General features: G+C 36.6%; 1 protein-coding gene across 1 annotated transcript in view; it reads left to right on the top strand.

Moving 5' to 3' along the window:
* DNAH17 (dynein axonemal heavy chain 17) overlaps positions 1 to 21,521 on the top strand; it is a 288,979-nt gene that overhangs the window by 91,429 nt on the left and 176,029 nt on the right. Inside the window, exon 26 of the mRNA XM_074260267.1 lies at positions 21,120 to 21,368. Coding sequence (XP_074116368.1) covers positions 21,120 to 21,368 — 249 coding nt within the window. The remainder of the gene's footprint in view (positions 1 to 21,119; positions 21,369 to 21,521) is intronic.

Raw genomic sequence — 21,521 nt, 5'->3', positions numbered from 1 at the left:
GGCTAGAGGTTAGTGGCTATAAGAAAGTTATTAAGAATCCCCATTAAATTGGCCACAGGTTTTAGGAGTGAAAGAATTCACTCATTCCCAAATATTAGTTGCAAAAAAAAAAGTTTATTGTTAGATAGCAATCAGTTTACCAAGAGACTGACTTCTATAGTGGCAGATCTATGGAAAATGGAGTTTTGCACTGAGAATGCAATTCTCAGTGGACAGAAGGTCCTGGCAGTAAAGAGGGCTGCCTGCAAAGACTTTAGTTGATGGAAGCTTATTATAATGTGCGTCTTGATGGGGGCTGGGACAAGCCGGATCTCCTGTTGGAATTCAAAGGGATGCTTTTTGACCAGGATTTGTAATTGAATCAAAGGCTCTGGCATCCTGGAAAGACAACTTGCCTGGGGAGGATATGCCTCAGCCAGGAGGGGCTGAGAATCTGAAAGGAATCACAGATCAATAGGAAATAGTTTCTTAAAGGGACCACAACCTGCTTCAGAATATTATCCCTACACCCGTAATCTTGTTCAAATTCTTGATTATGTATCAAGTCATATGTCTTCCCATGTGTATTCATCATATTCATAATTTATTCTAAGTTATCATTTAAATAACTATTATCTAATTGATCTACTTTTTTCCTACTATAAAAAGTGCTACTGTAAATATTTAAGAATTTGCCCTGTAGTAAAAGATGACTTGCTTCTCCTCTACTTTTTTAAAGATAAGATTTTTAATATTCTAGTATCCATTTGATACTATATTATATTGTATTGCCAGTATGAGCCTATCTTTTGCCACATTGCTTTTCAGTTTTTTCAGCAATTCTTGTCGAATAGGAATATCTTTCACATGTAATCTGTGTTCTGAGGTTCTTAATAGTTTTAATGATTACTGCTTTACAATATAAATTGAGGTCTAAAGATTTATTTTTCATTATTTCCCTTGAGATTCTAGGTCTTTTTTTATTTTACTTTATTTTACTTTACTTCTCAAACTCTATAAAGTACCTACTCATGGGAATTTGATTATATTGTATCATTTTTTAATTTATTATATTTTTGTGACTTAACCATGACCAATGAATTTCTAGTTAATTAAATCATTATTTCTTTTCTTTTTTTATTTATAATTTTTTCACAGTATATATGAATGAGTAATTTTTAAAAATAATATTATCCCTTGTATTCATTTTTCCAAATTATCCCCTCCCTCCCTCTACTCCCTCCCCTAGAAGACAGACAATCCCATACATTTTACATATGTTACAATATAACCTAGATACAATATATGTGTGTAAATACCATTTTCTTGTTGCACATTAAGTATTAGATTCCGAAGGTATAAGTAACCTGGGTAGATAGACAGTAGTGCTAACAATTTACATTCAATCCCCAGTGTTCCTTCTCTGGGTGTAGTTATTTCTGTCCATCATTGATCAACTGGAAGTGAGTTGGATCTTCTTTATGTTGAAGATATCCACTTCCATCAGAATACATCTTCATACAGCATTGAAGTGTACAGCGTAAATCATTATTTCTTTACAGAGTTCTTTCTAAATTGTGTCTATATCTGTATAAGGTGTGATGTGGGAGATTGATTCTCAGATATTTTATTCATTTTACTATTATTTTGAATGGGCTTTCCACTCTATTATTTCCTACTGAGTTTTCTTGTTGCTATATATAAATACAGTTAATATTTGTTGGTCTATTTTTTATTCTGCTAATTTATTAGAGATATTAATTACCCCTTTTTAGCTGATTTGTTAGAATTTTCTAATTTAATCATTATGGCTTTATTAAGTAGGGTTAGCTTCACTTCTTTTTCTATCCATATGCTTTTAATTTCTTTTTTCTGATGGTGATTGTCAGCATTTCTAGAACTATGTCAGACAACAGAGGGAAAAGAAAACATCCTTGCTTTATTCTTGTATCTACTGGGAAATTTTCTAATGTATCCTCAAATAATGCTAGGATTTGGTTTTACATACATACTTTTGTACTTTTATACTTTTGCTTTGAAGTCTCTACTGATGCAGGCGTAGCCCCCTTTAAGATTCCTTGTACCTTTGACTTACAAAATCTGTATCTGAGCCAGTTTGGGCTGTACCCAGCCCCCAGCTGGCTTGGGTTTCAGCCCCCATTCTAATGATCTGAAATTCCTTTCTGGGGAGAGACTGAAGGAGATAATAGAGAATTTTTGTCTTATTTACAATAATAAGAAAATTCCTGTCTTATTTACAACAGAAGAGAATTCTTGTATTATTGACAAATATCTCCGGAACCTCTTGATAACATCTCTGTGCAAACATTGTTTTGATGACTCTAGTTATGTATATAAGGAAGGCTGAAAAATGAAATCTTTGCATTTAGTGTATACCAGCCAATGCCCGTCAACTGACGTCCCCTTGCAGGCAGTTTGGGTCTTCCTGAAGGCCAAAAGCTTGCCTATCCCTTTACTATCAATAAAGACTTTATTTCCATACAGCATTAAGTAGCAAATTCATTTGCTGTCGACCTGCCCTTGGTTACTTTGGGGGAAGGAAGGAGAGAGAGAAAAAAAAAAAAAACCTGACCCATCTTGGTTTATACCTCAGTTTACTCCTCATCATTTACTATAAACAAATGATACATTTTGTCAAAAAAATTTTTCTATAACTATTGTGTAGTCTTAAATGCTTCTTTATAAAAAAATGCTTATTTAATTGGTTTCCTTTTGTTGAAATATACTTGTATCCTTGATACAAATCCAATTTGATTCTATTGAATGTTTTAGATATAGTGATGTAGAATTTTTGTCAGGATTTTGTTTAAAAATTTTAAATTGCTATTGTTTTAGATTATCTTTTTTGATTTTTGCTTTTCTGGTTAAAGTATGAGGATTCTATGTAAAACAACCCTCAGAACTCTCTAGCCCAACTCATATCACCACTGCAAGGAAGAATGGGCACTAAATTAAAATACAATGGTAGTGAGTGTGGCAATCAACAACTCTGGTACTGCAGAACCTTGAGACTCCTCCTTGCTCCAGAAAATCCTTGTGAAATTTTTTAAAGCTTTTCCTTCATTCAGTTGCACTATCTTTTCACTGAACTGGCTCTTTGCAAGGCATAGTGTCTTTAGTAGAGGGCACCACTCAACTGGGCAGTTCTTCCTAGGATGTTATGGCCAGAATGGGCAGTATGCCTCTGGACTGGGTCAAGCAGTTGGTTCTGTAACTGTGCTGGCACTGAAGTAGTGGCATTAGCCAAGGTGGGTATCTCCCTGGGAGGGTTAGATCTCCTGAGCTTGCCTTTCAGTGAACAGCTACAAACTCTTTTCCAACCCTGAATGGCTTGGGGAGGGAGGCTGGATGCTGCTTTTGTTCCATCAGGTGTGCTACTTAGATCTTTTCAGTGAAGGCAAGGATCTTTAAGTGAGGAAAGCAGAAGCTTCTTCCCTTTGACTATTAACTAAGTTTTGAGGTTGATTGTCGCCTCCAAGCAATGGATTAGAAATTTGCCTTTCCTTTGTACATCTCACTGTAGAAAAGTACTTTCCTTCCTTAAGCTATTATTCTATGTTGTTTTAAGGTGTTTTTTATCTTCTAAATTCTTTAGGAGCATTTTGACCCTTTCTGACACAATTCCAGCTTTGGAGTTTAGAGCTTGTGTTTATTATTTTTGGTAGTGATTTGTGTATTCTCCCATCAATGCTCTATGGTCTGCATTTAGAGGTTCTACACAGAGACAGGTGACCCAGTGGATAGGACATTAACCTCTGATTTCAAATCTGAGGGACTTGAGTTCAAATTTGACTTCAGACATGTACTAGCTGTGTGATCCTAAGCAAGTCATTTCACCTTGCTGGAGGAAGAGGAAGAGGAGGAAGAGGAAAAGCAGAAGCAGAAGAGATGAAGGAGGAATTAGAACAACAACGGGGGAATTTGCACTTACTCTCTGCTTTGTACCTTTATAGGCAATCCAGACTTATTCAAATACAGAGGAACAGATTTCTAATGAGAAGAGGACTAAATTCCCTTTTCTCAAACTCTTTGATTTGTTAAACTCTAATTCTAGTGATCTGGGAATAAATTATATTTTAAAGCTTAGGTTTAGCCGCACATCTAGAGTTTCTTCAAAAAGAGGAGCAGGAAGATATTCAAAATAAAATATGAGAGATTGGATAGGTATTTATTTCTTATATTCAAAAGGAATGTTGGAAACATAGCACACTCAAAAACATATGTTTGAAAGTAAAAGTCTAACCAGATAAATAAATAGTTATGCTAATTAATGCCATATCCTGCTGGGAGGATATTTAAAATTCTCTATACATGAAGCAGTTTGCAGGGATAATAGATGTTTTGCATTTCATTTCAGATGTTCACTACTTTTCCCAACATACATATCTTGTTGTATATGTATAACATATATTTGCTTACTAACTCAGGGAGAAGGAAGAGAGAGGAGAAAGAGAATTTGGAACTCAAAACTTTTTTTAAAAAAATGTTAAAAATAGTTTTGACATGTAATTGAAGGAAAAATACATTTTAAAAAATCTAGACATCTTAAACCTCAAGCAAGCTAGCCTAGTTGACACTATGTTACACATAGGAGGAGCAGTGGGGTGAGAGGCAGGAATATACAGATCATCTACCTATTTCCCCTCAGAAGATGTCTGGAGTATATTATTGCTACATGGAAGAGCAAAAGGGAAAGAAAGGAAATAAACATTTATAAAAAACCTATTATGTGTCAGCAATATCCTAAGCACTGTAAAATATTATTCCCATTTTATAGTTGAGAAAACAAACAGAACAATTTGTCCAGGGTTGCACAGCTAGTACATATCTGAGACCAAATTTGTACTCATATTCCTGACTCCAGATATTCTCTCTGCACCACTTAGCAACCTGGTTTTCCCAGGTTTACCAGAACTTTACTTTTTTTTTTTTCATTTTTTAAAAAAAATAGTATTGTTCTGTTAATGATGCTCATCCAAGCAACATCAGTCACTCAGACTTGTAATGTGGAAATCATTTTGATTCCTCCTTCTCCATCATTCCTCACTCATGACATCACCACATACATGGAAGTTCCTTTTGTCCTTCAGATTCCAACTCAGGTGTCAATTCTTCCATAGTCTTCCCTGATACCGTCTATCCCACCAAGGTGAAAGTGACTTTTCACATTTAACTAGTGCTCACACTGCTCCTTATCTTTAGATTATTATTTATATTATTTAGATTATATCTTTATATTATTATTCCATCAGGATGATGGAATCTGGGAAACTTTCCTCCTAAACTGAATTACAGGGGAACAGAAGATTCTGGTAAGCTAGAAACTGTATAAGACAACAGAACAATAATGTGAGAAGAATGTGAAAAACACATTTTGGGTCTATTGAAGAACAAGAAACTTTATTCCTGTCAAGAGATTGAGGATCCAAAAAGTGAGGTGAAATACAATAGCTGAACTGGACTTTCTGTACAACATGGAAGTTTGGATTTCAAAACTCATATAAACTAATAATTTAAGCAGAAAGTGTCCTTGAGTCAGCACACAGGAAAACTGACCCATTCCTGGAGCAGAGTCCAATGTCTCTCTGTTATTGCATTGGAATGCCTGATGCTAAGGCAATTTCTAAATTGCAAAGGCCTATCAATTATAGATTCCTGCTTAAATTTTGAGACCAATTCAGAGTTAAGTTTCAGGAGACTTACAGGCATATCTTGAAAGCTGTTCCATGCAAAAGTACTTGATTCTTTTCTATGTACAAAAAAAGAGTGACCACAGATTATTTTTTTCTGAGTCCTTTGGATAGGGGGAGTGGTAACGGTGGATAATGGGGCTGAGGCCAGCAAATGGGACCAACTTTGAATTTGACCAGCAAGGTTCTTTCCAAATGTGCTTAACCAGGAAGCTTTGCATGGCATTGGTTTTTAAAGAGGTCACTCAGCTGGTCAAAAATAAATTATTTTATAGATGAGGAAACTGAGGCAAACAGGATTAAGTGATTTGTCACACAGCTAGCAAGTATTTGACATCAAACTTGGACTCTGATCTTCCCAATTCCAGGCCTGATACTATGTCCACTGTACCAGCTAGGCTGCCCAAAATAATACCCTGCTTTCCTATAGGCTTAAGAAAGGTGGTACATGAGCCAGAATGATTGTTTATACTACTGCAATGTGATAGATATTACATGGGATGTCCACCACATCCAGAACACTTTGTAAAACTTTGTATGGACCTATTCTTAACATTTAACTCATACGCTCTTGTATCATGGTTGTGTATATTTCTTCCAGAAAGTCCCAGGAGAGCCAGAACTATGTCATGTACCCAGCATAGACACAAAGTTTGGTGAAGGAATTAGTGTTGAAGAAATGGGACAAATTAGTCTAGATGCCTGAAATCTAATCTGCAAACTGCTGAGTGGAGCACAATGAAAAAACTAGGCATTAGTACTCCTTCCTCTGATATACCTCTAAATCTCTCCACATCTGGTCCTGTATGATTGTTCATAGCTTTGCATAAATCTATAGAAAAGGACTTACCCACTGTATTTTGAACATCTCTGAATTCCAATGTAGCACTGAAGCTGCCCACCTATTATTTTTAATTTTTGCTACATGACCAATCCACTCATTTTCCCATTATATATGATGGGTATGCTATCTTTTAAATTACTTCTCAGATATAAGTTATAAAGGTCCAGTCTCCCTAGGGCCTGAGTATTGTGTATTAGGGCAAGGCATGAGTTTTTGGATCTAACACAACACCATGTTTATAATTCAAAGCTGCATATGGAACGTGTTGTTACCTAAAAGGTCAAGTTTTAGGCAGGGAGAGTTCCGTCAAACTAATTTCACTGAAACACTAGATAAATAGCCTTTTCCTCCCACAGAGAACTTCCTCTGGCATGAGATGGTCCCATCCAAGCCCTGCCTTTTCCCATTTCTATTCCAGCCTTAGAACGTTACATATTGATGTTCCTGGCCTCCTAACCTAGCCTGGCCTTTTATTTGTAATGCCCTTTAATTCCCACTTCTCTTTCTACCAGGAGATTTAGAAAAGGATGAGGTGTTGCTCAAATTTAATCATGACCTTAATCATTATCCATAGTAATGGAAGACCATGACCCTATCTGCTGAGTCCTTTTAACATAAAGCTACATATTACCTCCTAGGACATAGCCCCATGTTGGGCATAGTGGAAAAGAGCCTTCCTCAAGAATATTTTACATTCGTCTTAGGGACAAGATTGCCAAACAGTGGATTTGCTAGAAGGAGTAAGAAATGGTTTAGTATATAGAGGGCTAGACATAATCAGAAACACCTCTATTTGAATCTTGCCTCAGACAGTTACCAGCTGATAACTCAAGACAAAATATTTAATCTCTCTGAGCCTCGGTTTCTTTATCTGTTAAATGAGAGGCTTGTATTCAGTGGCTTCTAAGGTTGTTTTTTTTTTTTTTTTTTCATCATTAGATGTGATCATATTAATAAGTATTAAGGAAAGAGACACAGCCAGGACCTGTCTCTTGTTTTAATAATGCTGCCCTGTCCCTTGCTACTTGGAGTGAAAGGAGGATTAAAAAAATACCTGAGGTTTGCTACATCATACCACAATACCAAGTCAGGGATCTGTTAAAAACAGCTCCAATTGACTCTTAGATCCAATTTGAGACCTGATTTTTAAATTTCAGTGTAACCATTTGCATCTTGGAAATAAGCAAACTACAAATTAAGAATTGCTTTAAAGCTTAATTGTCTCGACTTAAGAAGGTGATAAAGAAAACATTAATGTAGCCCACACTTTAAAATATCTCATAGGTACATTTATTTTTCTTTTGGAGAGTCAATTGTTATATATTTACCAACACACACACCACTGCAGGACTGGGTTATCACATGATCCAAAACAGATATTATAATTTCCATGTAGTCCATTTGGTCTACTGGAAGCAGAAAGGATAACTCTAAGCCAGGCATCGTAGTCTGGCCTTGCTAAGTTAATTCAACTTGGGTTTTTTGATTTGTTAAGTTCTTCCAGGAGACTTATCATTTTTTTTCTGTTTCTTTTTTGGAGTTAATTGGGGTTAAGTGAAATCTAAGATAACATATCTAGTAAGTATCTGAGGCCACATTTGAATTCGGGTCTTTCTAATTTCAGTATTGGTGCTTTAATCCACTGTAACACCTTGCTGCTTGAACCTTTCTTAAGTTACCTTTGTGTATCTTATCTTTCTGTCACTTAAACTTATAAAGAAATCTTATATTCTTTTAATTTTCTTTTCATTTCTACTAAATTTTCTTCCACTGTATTATTTTTATGATAAATCTCTCAATCTCATTTTTTTATTCTTTAGCATGAATTCATTTTTTTCTTACTCTGACAATTGTGTTTTTAAAATTTGTGTTAGGTTCCAATTTCAGAGCTATAATCATTTTCCTTAGGTTTCATTTATTTTTGGACCACTTTTAAATTTCTTGTTGTTTGTGATCTTGGGGAATCCAGAGAATTTGTTTTATATCAGACACTGTTTGGTATTCTTTATTTTATATTATATTTGCCAAGAGAGCTTTATATTTTCTTATTTCTTTTTGTTTTTAGGATTTTTTCTTATTGATTTGTCTGGGTATTATTCATTGGATCTTTAGTAAAGCTTTTTGTTTGATTTTTTTTTGGAGTTTCACCCTTGGTTTATTTTCCCATCACTCATTTTCTGGCCTTCCTTTTTCTGAGGGCAAACTGCAGAGGCTGGGCTGCAATATTACCTCAGGCTCCTTATGTGATAGTGTCTAGAATTGGTCATCTGTGGGTTTTGTCTGAGTAACTTTTCTGGGAGACAGGATGGATTTCAGTCCTCTTTTCTTTAGGTCTGATGCAGCTGTCTGTGATATACCCTTCCCTATTCCTTCCTTTGCTCTTTTCATTTCCTTGATGATAAAACAGTCTCTTTATATGAATGGGCTGAAGTTCAGACAGGATCACTGCAGTTTTGTGGTCTTATCCTGGGTAAGACCTACATGTGAATTGTCTTGTGCTTCTGGGGATATGTAGAGACTGGTGGGAAAAGAATGCTGAATAAGCTCTCAAGTATTAGAATTCCATAGTGATAGACTTTTACTTTGTTAGGGATTCATTCTTTTGTGGAATTAGGTATGAATGCTGTATGTCTGATCCATAATAATAAGTATGAGAGTTGAAGGAGTTTTGAAGTTTAGAGAAAAGTGACTAATCTGCATCTTGCTAGTCATGCAATTTAATTTCATTAATTTCATTCAGCTGGTAGAGGTGAGTATACAAGTAATGACAAAAGAGAACATTCCCCTTTATGTTGATTGTTGCAAAAGTGCAATATGAATAATGAAGCTATGTGTGGGAGTTTGGTGGGAAGAGAATAGAAATCACTAATAAGAGATTTAACTACAAGATCTTGGACTCTAATATTAGGTCTGCCTTCATTTTACTCCTAAAGTTGATCTTTATCCTCATTGCAGCTTCCCACTCCTTCCATACCTTCCTGTTTTCCCAGTCTATCACACATGTAACTTCATTTTCCTTTCTTCAGTGGTTGACTACTTGTTGTTCTTCATTCTTGAAGAAGACCAAAATGATATCTTTATGTTAGAGTCAAGTTACAATGCAATCCTCTACCACAGGTCAGGCACAAATAATTCATATGACTATTTAGCCATATGGCTATTTGTGGTATATTCTCCAAATATGCACATCTTGCATTTCCTTTGAATTAAATCAATTCTGCTTTGCTCATAGAATATAGCACCTTCTTTGATGAGGGAATACAATGCTGGGTGATCCTGTGCTAATGTCTCCCATGTCATACAATTAATTCTAAAGTTCGTGTGTGTGTGTGTGTGTGTGTGTAAGCAATTAAGGTTAAATGACTTGCCCAAGATCACCCAGCTAGGAAGTGTTAATTGTTTGAGGTCATATTTGAACTCAGGTATTCCTGATTTGAGCTATCTAGCTGCCCTCAATTCTAAAGTTCTTAAGAAAGACATTGAAAGTGTCCTTGTATTGCTTTTTTTTTTTTCTGATCACTAAATGAGTGCTTACCATGTGTGAGTGTTCTATAAAATTGTCATTGTGGCAATATATGTATAGCATTTGAACAATGTAGCCAGCCTGATAGTGAAAAAGTTCAATCCATTCACCCTTGAAACTTTGATCATTCTGTTTATTCTTTTAGTCAACCTTATGCTATTCTTATGTGCTTCCCTATTTCCAAATTGCTGAACTTCACTGAAGGAAGTTACTGAATTGTGACAATGTGTCCATTAAAGCATATATTAACTTCAAATGGGCCTTCTCAGCAGTCATTAACTTTTGATTGACTTCTATCACAATCCCTACAATGACTGTTTCAAACCTTCTCTACTCTAATCATCACTCTAAATATACTCCCACCACTCCTTATCTAAGCAGATAACCTATTTTATTGAAAAGACTGAGGCCATCAGTAATGAGCCCTCTCTTTCCCCCTTCTCCATCCTTTAAAAGCTCTCTACATTTATACCCTTTCCTCATTTGCTCATCTTAGAAAAAGAAGTGGTCCCGGTCTTTGTCTTTTCTATGATTAATCTTTCCATTTTACCCTAATCTCATTGCTTCCTATCTCCTTTGGGAGTTTATCAAACAATAACTCTCTTTTTCGTCCATTAATCTTTGTTCACTTCTTAACAGCTCTTCCCTTGCTGTCTGCAAATATAATTAGATTTTTTATACTTTAAAAACCTTCCCTTGATTACAGATTCTGACTCCTGACCCCATGACTGCTAATACTTCTTTTTGAATGTTCTCCCCTGATCTATTAACTGCTAAATCTAATGATTTTTCTTTATACTTCCCTTCTTTCTTTGACCTTTCTGCAAATTTTTGAGAATGATCACCTCTTTCTAGATACTCACCTCTCTTTACTTCTATTACACTATTAGAAAGTACTGTTTTTCTCCTACCTGTCAAACTTCTCTTTCTCATTCTATTTTACTGTGTCCTCACCTGCTCCTGCCTCTAAGCATGTGTTCTCCAAGACCTTGTTCTGGAAACTTTTCTGTCTTTTTGTCTCTGTTTCTGTCTTTGTCTCCTTCTGTCTCTCTCTCTGCCTGTCTCTTTTTTCCCCCTTCTTCCCTGCCTCCTTCCCTTCTTTCTCCTTTTCCCTCCTTTTCTCCCTTTCTCCCTCTGTCTCTCTCTCTGCCTGTCTCTTTTTCCCCCTTCTTCCCTGCCTCCTTCCCTTCTTCTCTCTCCTTTTCCCTCCTTTTCTCCCTTTCTCCCTCTTTCTCCTCTCCCTCCCTACTTCTCCTCCCTCATCCTCCTCTTTGTCTCATTACTCTAGCCTTGTTTTTTAAAATTCTCATGGATCCAATAATTCCTAATATGCAGATGTTGCCAACTCTAGTCCTTCTTTCTCCTCTGTACGTTAGCCCCACATCCCCTAACTGCCTCTTGGATGTGTCTCTAAATGCCTTATTGGCAGCTCAAATTCAATGAACTCTAAACTGAATATATTATCTGCCCTACATTTCACCTTCCTATTTCTATAGGTAGTATCACCATTCTTCCAGACACCCAGGATAACCATCTCAAAATAATCTTTGCTGTTTCATTTTAATTCATTCTTTATATCCATTTCATTGTCAGGTTCTAATTCTCCTTATAGATGTCTCTCACATATTCTCTTTGAAAGTATCTCTCAAAGAAATAGAACAATCTATTAATCAACTCCCTAAGAAAAAATCCCCAGGACCAGATGGATTTACATTCGAATTCTACCAAATATTTAAAGAACAATTAACTCCAATGTTATATAAACTATTTGAAAAAAATAAGGAATGAAGGACTCCTACCAAATTCCTTTTATGACAAGAGATGGTACTGATACCTACACTAGATAGGCTGAAAACAGAGAAAGAAAATTAGACCAATCTCCCTAATGAATATTGATGCTAAAATCTTAAATAAAATATTAGCAAAAATATTACAGAAAATCATCCCCAGGATAATATCAATAACCAAATTAACAAAAACCATATGATCATTTCAATAGATGCAGAAAAAGCATTTGATAAAATTCAAACCCATTCCTATTAAAAAACATTAGAGTGAAGTATAGGAATAAATGGACTTTTCCTTAAAACTGTCAGTAGCATCTAATAAAACCATCAGTAAGCATCATATGTAATGGGGATAAACTGGAACCATTCCCAATAAGATCAGGAATGAAACAAGGTTGCCTGCTGTCACCATTATTATATTAGAAATGCTAGCTTCAGCAATAAAGAATTGAGAAAGAGATGAAAGGAATTAGAGTAGGTAATGAGGAAACCAAGTTATCATTCTTTGCAGATGATATGATGGTATACTTAGAAAACCCCAGAGATTCTACTAAAAAGCTATTAGAAATAATCCACACCTTTAGAAAAGTTGCAGAATACAAAATAAATCCACATAAATCATCAGCATTGTTATATATCACTAATAAAATCCAACAGTTAGAGTTACAAAGAGAAATTCCATTTAAAGTAACTGCCTATAATTTAAAATATTTGGGAATCTATCTGCCAAGGGAAAGTCAGGAACTATATGAGCAAAACCACAAAACACTTTCCACACAAATAAAGTCAGATCTAACCAACTGGAAAAATATTAAGAGCTCTTGGATAGGTCAAGCAAATATAATAAAGATGACAATACTCCCTAAAGTAATCTATTTATTTAGTACTATATCAATCAGACTCCCAAAAAAGATTTTAATTACCTAGAAAAAAATAACAAAATTCATCTGGAAGAACAAAAGGTCAAGAATTTCAAGGGAACTATGAAAAAAAAAAATCAAATGAAGGCGGCCTAGCTGTATCAGATCTAAAACTATATTATAAAGCAGCAGTCACCAAAACCATTTTAGATTGGCTAAGAAATAGACTAGTTGATCAGTGGAATAGGTAAGGTTCAAAGGACAAAATAGTCAATAACTATAGCAATCTAGTGTTTGACAAATCCAAAGACCCCAACTTTTGGGATAAGAATTCACTGTTTGACAAAAACTGCTGGGAAAATTGAAAATTAGTGTTAGGATTACTAAGTGAGAACTCAGGTTGTCTGGATGGTGACAAGGTGAGAATTCAGGTTTTCTGGACAATTACAAGGTGAGAACTCAGGTTGACTTGATAGAGGGGGCAAGCTCATTGGCTGGGGTGGTTCTTCCCAGAAGCCCTTGCATTATCCCACGCCCATTCTCTGGGAGGATAAAAAGAGACAGCACTGGGCGCAGAGAGCAGATCGGCCTGGAGAAGGATAAGAGCTGGAGGAGATTCAGAGCAAGGATTCAAGAAGAAGACTCTGAATTGCATCAGGCTTGACGGGGCTCTCTGAAGGAAGGGAAGTCACTTCTTTGGACAAGAGTTAACAGCAACTGCCTGGAGACAACGGTTCGTTACAGGAAGAAGAATCTGTTGGAGAGATTTGAGTAGACACAGCAGATCTCTTCCCAGAGAGCGATCCAGCAGCTTCTGGAGACGACAGCTCGCTACAATTGGCGCCCAACGTGGGGCAAGGACATTTGCTTATCCTGACAAGAAGAGCTAGACCAGACCTTCGCAATTTGGCGCCCAAACAGGGACTAAACCAGGAATCTCTTATAGCTGAAATGGGGCAGATGTTAGCTATATTCAATCCCTGGACCTCAGCCGACTCATCCCCAGCCCCAGAAGCAACCTCAGCTCCACCCCCATTCAGGAGTGGTACTATAGAGAGTATAATCAACATAATTGAGGAGCAGAGTTTACTTGTAACCTGGGTACAGATTGCTAAACTCTTGGCTGCATTAAGACGCACATCCCCTTGGTTCTTAGAGGAAGAAAAGATAGATGTAGATAAATGCAAGCTAGTGGGATATGAAATGAAAGAATTTCAAGCAAAAAATGGGCCTCGTTCAATTTCTGCAGAAGTATTTTATATCTACAACATAGTTCAATTAGCCTTAAACTATCAAGCAAGTTGTAGGAGAAGGAAAAGTTCTAAAAAGGAACAGAGGAGGAAGTGTGAGGAAAAAAGGAAAGATCAAGATCTTTCCCTAGAGCAAGAGGATTTAAATGAGGAATTATGGTATGATTCTCTTGAAGAAGCTTCAACCCTGCCTAGAGAACAGATTATTGACAGGCCCACATCAACCCCACCTTCAGAGATGGAGGAAGAAAGAGGGGAAGAGGCAGAAACACAAACAGAATTGCCTGTGAAGAAGCCTAAGCCTATGACAAGATTAGAAAAAGCATTGGTTAAAGCTAAGAGAGAAGGACAGGATATAAGTGATTTTATACATGCATATCCTGTGATTGAAAATACTGACTCTGTAGGTAAAAAAAGGAGAAGATATGCACCTTTAGATTTGAATAAAATTAAGGATTTGAAAAAAGGTTGTACCCTTTATGGGGCTACATCAGCTTATGTCAAAATGTTACTAGATGGTTTGTCTTATGAAGTCCTAACCCCGAATGATTGGAAATCCATAGCAAGGACATGTCTGGAACCTGGAGAAAATTTATTATGGCTTTCGGAATTTCATGAATTATGTAAAATTCAAGTCAGATGCAATTTGGAAATAGGAGTTAACACACAATTCACTTTTGAGCACTTGGCTGGTGAAGGTCAGTATGGAGAGAATTCAGAACAGACTGATTATACCATGACAATATATGAACAAATTGCTAAGGCTGCAATAAAAGCTTGGGGTGTCCTCCCTGGACAGAAAGATCGCGGAGAGGCTTTCACTAAAATACAGCAAGGTCCCAATGAACCTTTTGCAGATTTTGTGGGACGTTTGCAAACTGCTGTCAAAAGAACTATTGGAGAAAATTCAGCTACAGAAATAATGACCAGACATCTGGCTAAGGAAAATGCCAATGAGATTTGCAAAAGAATTATATGGGGATTAGACAAAGATGCTCCTTTAGAGGAGATCATAAGACACTGTGCTACAGTGGGAACAAATGCTTTTTACACCCGGACAATGATGAATGTGGAAAGACAGGGTCCCTCCTGGCAAGGGACTTCTAGAGAAACTCGGCGATGTTTTCAATGTGGAAAAATTGGACATCTAAGAGCTCAGTGTAGGTATGGAGATACAGTGAGAAGACAGGGTGAGAGAAGACCTAAAACCCCATGTCCAAAATGCAACAGAGGACTCCATTGGGCATCAGAGTGTAGAATAATTCAGGGAAATGGGATGAGGGGCCCAGGTCCAGGGCCCCAGGCAAAAAAGACTTGGGGCATGATGGCAGCTGATGTTACACCCAAAGAACCTTTAGAAGGCCAGGACTCTGATTTAATCAATCAGCAGAGAAGCAATCACATGGCAGAAAGGGATTACCTGATAAGTCAGTAAAAAGGCAATCAGATTGCAAAAATGGATTACACTTGGGGAGAATACAGGCTTTTTAAACCAACAGGGCTGTGCCCAGTGCAAACAGCTCCAATGTAATTGTCAGATGATGAGAAGAGATTTAGAAAGTGGTAAATAGAAGGAAATTAGATAGATTAACTGCCTGGGAGAGAGGGTTTGCTTGTATTTCTTCAGCAGGAGAAGGAATCAGATGGGTGCCAACGAGTCATATTCGCCTTGTCCATCAGAGAGAGACAGAAAAAGAGAAAGATCTCAAAATAAAGGAGAAGATCTAAGAAACATCTGACACTGAAAGAGCATGGATAATAAGAAGACTGTTAAAGAACTTTAAAAACCAGCAGGAATCATTGGACTTCCTCACACAAGATGAGACTAATGGACAATGGACTTATGGACATTTATAAATTTTCAATTTATGATTATGTTATATACTTCTAGCATGTGTTATGTTACTATGTTACTATGTGCTTATGTAATTCATGTAATTATCTGTAATACTTCCCATATTGATGGATTTATGTTTCAAGGTCATTTATGTAATTATCTGTAATACTTCCCATATTGATGGATTTATGTTTCAAGGTCATGACTGTCCTATGTTCTAAATCAAAAGAAAGGGGGAGATGTTAGGATTACTAAGTGAGAACTCAGGTTGTCTGGATGGTGACAAGGTGAGAATTCAGGTTTTCTGGACAATTACAAGGTGAGAACTCAGGTTGACTTGATAGAGGGGGCAAGCTCATTGGCTGGGGTGGTTCTTCCCAGAAGCCCTTGCATTATCCCACGCCCATTCTCTGGGAGGATAAAAAGAGACAGCACTGGGCGCAGAGAGCAGATCGGCCTGGAGAAGGATAAGAGCTGGAGGAGATTCAGAGCAAGGATTCAAGAAGAAGACTCTGAATTGCATCAGGCTTGACGGGGCTCTCTGCAGGAAGGGAAGTCACTTCTTTGGACAAGAGTTAACAGCAACTGCCTGGAGACAACGGTTCGTTACAGGAAGAAGAATCTGTTGGAGAGATTTGAGTAGACACAGCAGATCTCTTCCCAGAGAGCGATCCAGCAGCTTCTGGAGACGACAGCTCGCTACAAATTAGTATGGCAGAAACTAGGCATTGATCCACACTTAACACCATACACCAGGATAAGGTCAAAATGGGTTCATGATCTAGGCATAAAGAATGAGATTATAAATAAATTAGAAAAACATAGGATAGTTTACTTCTCAGGCCTGTGGAGGAGGAAGGAATTTGTGACCAAAGAAGAACTGGAAATCATTATTGATCACAAAATAGAAAATTTTTATTATATCAAATTGAAAAGCAAAATAAACTGATGCAGACAAAATTAGAAGGGAAACAATAAACTAGGAAAACATTTTTACAGTAAAAGATTTTGATCCTCATTTCCAAAATACACAGAGAATTGACTCTAATTTATAAGAAATCAAGTCATTCTACAATTGATAAATGGTCAAAAGATATGAACAATTTTCAGATGAAGAAATTGAAACTATTTCTAGCCAAATAAAAAGATGCTCCAAGTCATTATTAATCAGAGAAATGCAAATCAAGACAACTCTGAGATACCACTATACACATGTCAGATTAACTTCTAGGATGACAGGAAAAGATAATGCTGAATGGTGGAGGGGATGTGGGAAAACTGGGACACTGATACATTGTTGGTGGAATTGTGAATACATCCAACCATTCTGAAGAGCAATTTGGAACTATGCTCAAAAAGTTATCAAACTGTGCATACCCTTTGATCCAGCAGTGTTTCTATACTGGGCTTATATCCCAAAGAGATCTTAAAGAAGGGAAGAGGACCTGTATATGCAAAAATGTTTGTGGCAGCCCTTTTTGTAGTGGCTAGAAACTGGAAATTGAGTGGATGCCCATCACCTGGGGAATGGCTGAATGATATATGAATGTTATGGAATATTATTGTTCTGTAAGAAATGACCAGCAGGAGGATTTCAGAAAGGCCTGGAGAGACTTACATGAACTGATGCTGAGTGAAGAGAGCAGGACCAGGAGATCATTATATACTTCAACAACAACACTATATGATACTCAATTCTGATGGCCATGGCTCTCTTCAGCAATGAGATGAACCAAATCAGTTCCATTTGTTCAATAATGAATAGAACTAGCCACACCCAGCGAAAATACTCTGGGAAATGAGTGTGAACCACTACATAGCATTTCCAATTCCTCCGTTTTTGTCTGCTTGCATTTTTTATTTCCTTCTCAGGTTAATTTTACATTATTTCAAAATCTGATTCTTCTTGTGCAGCAAAATAACTATGAATATGTACATATATATTGTATTTAACATATACTTTAATATATTTAACATGTATTGCTCTACCTACCATATGGGGGAAGGGGTAGGGGGAAGAAGGGGAAAAGTTGGAACAGAAGGTTTTTGCAAGGGTCAATGATGAAAAATCATCCATGCATATATCTTGTCAATAAAAAGCTATAATAAAAAAAAGAAAATAAAAAGCTTTCATTAAAAAAAATAAAGCTTAAAGAATATATATAAAAAATGTAAAAAATATATCTCATATAACCTTTTTCCTTTACTCATGTGGTCACTATTTCACATGGGAATTAAGTCCCCATTAACACTTACCTGAACTGTTTTGCAGGCCTTCTGTCTCTCCCTTTTTCCAATTTAATCATCACACAATTGTCAAAATAATTTTCCAATTTTTTAGATCTGATAATGTTACTCTCTTACTCAAAAATTTTCAGTAGCTCCCTGGTGCCTCTAGAAATAAAATAAAAACTCAATTTGACTACAAAAAACCTCTCCAATCTAATGTCACTTTACTTCCTACTACAGATTACATTTTCTAACCAACCTAGGTTATAAGATGTTTCCTCATCTCTCTTTGTCATCTCCAGATTCTTTACATTAATACAGGCTATTCACCAAACTTAGAGCAACTTTGTCTTTCAGAATTCTCTTCCTTTAAGGTTTAATTCAGGGGCCACTACCTTCAGATTTCCTTAGAGTACTTTTATCTCCTGGGTTAGGTTTGAGATTTCAAAGGACAGAAGGAAAATATTATGAACTTAAATGTTAATTGAGTAATGTGCAAGCCATATGGATATATTTGTTCATATAGAAAAAAATATATAGAACGCAGCTTCTTTGGTACATCTCACTACCTTCTGCTTGGGACTCTGTTTTCATTTGGTCAGGGAAATGAGGCTATACCTATCACTGTTCTCAGAAGATTAGTTCTATTAATTCTGACCACTGGGTGGCCCACATTTGATATGGATAATGCAATTTTATAATGATAAGAATTAAGGGAGCTATTGCTTTCTACAGACACAGTAATCTATGCAAAGCAGATAAGGCTAAATGCAGAAATGATAGAATTCCTTTATAGCCACTGGGGCTGTTTGTACTCATGTACATTTATTAGTCACTCAAGTCATCCTACTCTTTGTTGGTAAGAACCTGATTTAACTGATCTGCATCATCTCCTTGGTCTTCTCACTATGCATTATACAAGTCTGTATATATCTTGTAGCTCTTTGAGACCAGGGATTTTCTTTTTCTTTCTTTAAAAAAATTACTCAGAATCTAGCACATATAAAGTACATGTTTAATAAATGTTTGCTGAATTAAATTTATTTGAATTGAATGTGAAATATATTTTGAAAGGACAGAAACCTCCACCATGATAAGAGATTTAGCCTGCCACAGGTGGAATGAGTGGCCTAGACTTTTGAATTTTAGCTTGTCTCTCAAACCAAGGCAATATGACCTGTTTTGGGCACTGGGAGAGAGCAAGCAGGTCTGAGAAGGAAAAGGACTGGGGAGGATCTGACATCTTTCTTGACTAGTTGGATATCCAGTGAAGCTCAATGCAAGTTTAACAGTGGCAGGCTGGGGTCAGCAGCTGAGAAGTTTTTCTCTTCCCAGGCGAGATGTATGGGAGATGTATGGTGGCAGCCTTCTTATTTTTCTATAGGATGGAAATTCTAGTCACAGCACTTGCATTGCAAGGAAAATGAAAAAAATAGTGAAATTGAAACTGTTTTTCTTCAACTCCCCTCTCCTCTCTCTACACTTGATTATCACATTGGTTTGCAATTGGTTTTTATCTTTATGAGTTAAGCTTGGAGCTTTCAACTTGGTGTCCAGGAACAGATTTCAAGGATTCCATGAACTTGGAGGAGAAAAAAAAAATGCATCTCCATTTTTACCAGCTGAAATTTAGCATTTCCTTCAATTATGTCAGAGCATTATTCTGAGAATGGCTTCACCTATTACCAAAAGGGGCCATAATAGAAGAACCCTTGAGCGAAGCTTTTTTCTTTTTTCTGATTTTTGTTATTTTTCTCTATAAAAGTATGGTCTGCCCAGACTTCTGCAATTGCTTAAATCCTTTTCTTTTCAATGTGAGTGAGGAGTAAAATAGCTCTAATGGTTTTAACCTTGTGAAAGAACAATGCCCCAATAAGTTCTTTCCTTATCCTTAGCTGGAAACTTGAATTCCAGGTCTGTTGTTAGAGAATCTCTTTAACTAGGGACAGATATAATGAGCCTACAATGCTGTAAGCTTCCAAACACAGAATTTTATTTTATTTATTTTTTATTAAAGCTTTTTATTTTCAAAACATGCATAGATAATTTTCAACATTCACCCTTGCACAACCTTGTGTTCCAAAATTTTTTTCTCCTTCCCTTCCTCCTCCTCTAGATGGCAAATAATCCAATATATGTTAAACATGTGCAATTCTTCTTTACATATTTCCAAAATATCATGCTGTACAAGAAAAATCAGATCAAAAAGGAAAAAAAATTGAAAGAAATCAAAATATAAGCAAATTACAACAAAAAGGTGAAAATACCATGTTGTGATCTGTACTCAATCCCCACAATCTTCTCTCAGTGTAGATGGCTCTCTCCATTATAAGTCCATTTGATGAGAGTTAGGAAAGGGGGAACCCCTTTTGGTTCGGTGCAAGGATACATAGTTAAATGAAGTTTAGTGATGTGCAGAGTCCCCTGTAAAGGAATTTACAGGCCCAAAAACCTAGATTGATAAAAAAAGTTTATTGTAGAGTGGAAGTAAGATTAAAAGGCAGGAAAACACCAGAGCCAGGGTGGCTCTGGTGGGCAGAAATCCTTGACATGACCAGTATAAGGATGCCATGTTTAGAACCTCTGCAAAGAGTGGACTCCAGAGTTGCCCCTTTTTATAATAAGGGCTCTTGGTGATATTGAAGGTGGGTGGAGTCCCAGGCTCCTGGCTGAATAGCCAGAGTTAGCAATGAATAGAATTCAATGGGTTTTTAGATAAGGAAGGAGCTGTTTGTGGGGATTGGGGAAAACCTGAGCAGATAGTGATGGGCTGAGAAAGTCCAAATTAGCTCAGAACCGGTGGGGGCTGGGAAAGCCTGGATATCATTGGAATTCAAAAAGGGTGATTAAAGGGACCTCAACCCCCATCACATTGAAACTGGTTTGAATCACCTCCCATCCTTCAGAATTGATCATTGTATAATCTTGATGTTGCTGCAAATACAGAACTTTAAAAGGGAATTCCAGGCTTTTCCTCTCTCTAGATGGAAAGAGCTTAATGTTTATTTCTGTTATGACTCCCAGTGTTTATATATATATTTGTCTTCTTGTGAATTTTTTTTTTTAAAGTACTTTGTGAAATGGGTATTCTCATTTTAGGTGAATGCTAGCATTGATGACTGGAAAACTACCAAGTGGAAAGATATTAATGTTGAACAGATGGACTTTGACTGTAAGAAATTTGCTAAAGATGTAAGGAGTTTAGACAAAGAAATGAGGCCCTGGGATGCCTTTGTGGGGTTGGATAACACTGTGAAAAACATGATCACATCCCTCCGAGCTGTAAGTGAGCTACAGAATCCAGCCATCAGAGACCGTCACTGGCAGCAGCTCATGCAGGCGACACAGGTATACCTTGAAACTTAGACTAAGAATAGTCAGTGACTGCCATTCTTTTGGCTGTACTTGCTATTGTCAAGCCATTTGTGCCTATTAATATAATATCTATGGTAAAAACATTAATAATGGATAAAGCTTCTTCTCTAATAACTCTTATCAGAG

This window comes from Sminthopsis crassicaudata, chromosome 4 (genome assembly GCF_048593235.1).
Source record: "Sminthopsis crassicaudata isolate SCR6 chromosome 4, ASM4859323v1, whole genome shotgun sequence".
Taxonomy (NCBI): Eukaryota; Metazoa; Chordata; class Mammalia; order Dasyuromorphia; family Dasyuridae; genus Sminthopsis; species Sminthopsis crassicaudata.
Note: the sequence above shows the minus strand (reverse complement) of the source record. Positions and strands in the feature narration are given on the sequence as shown.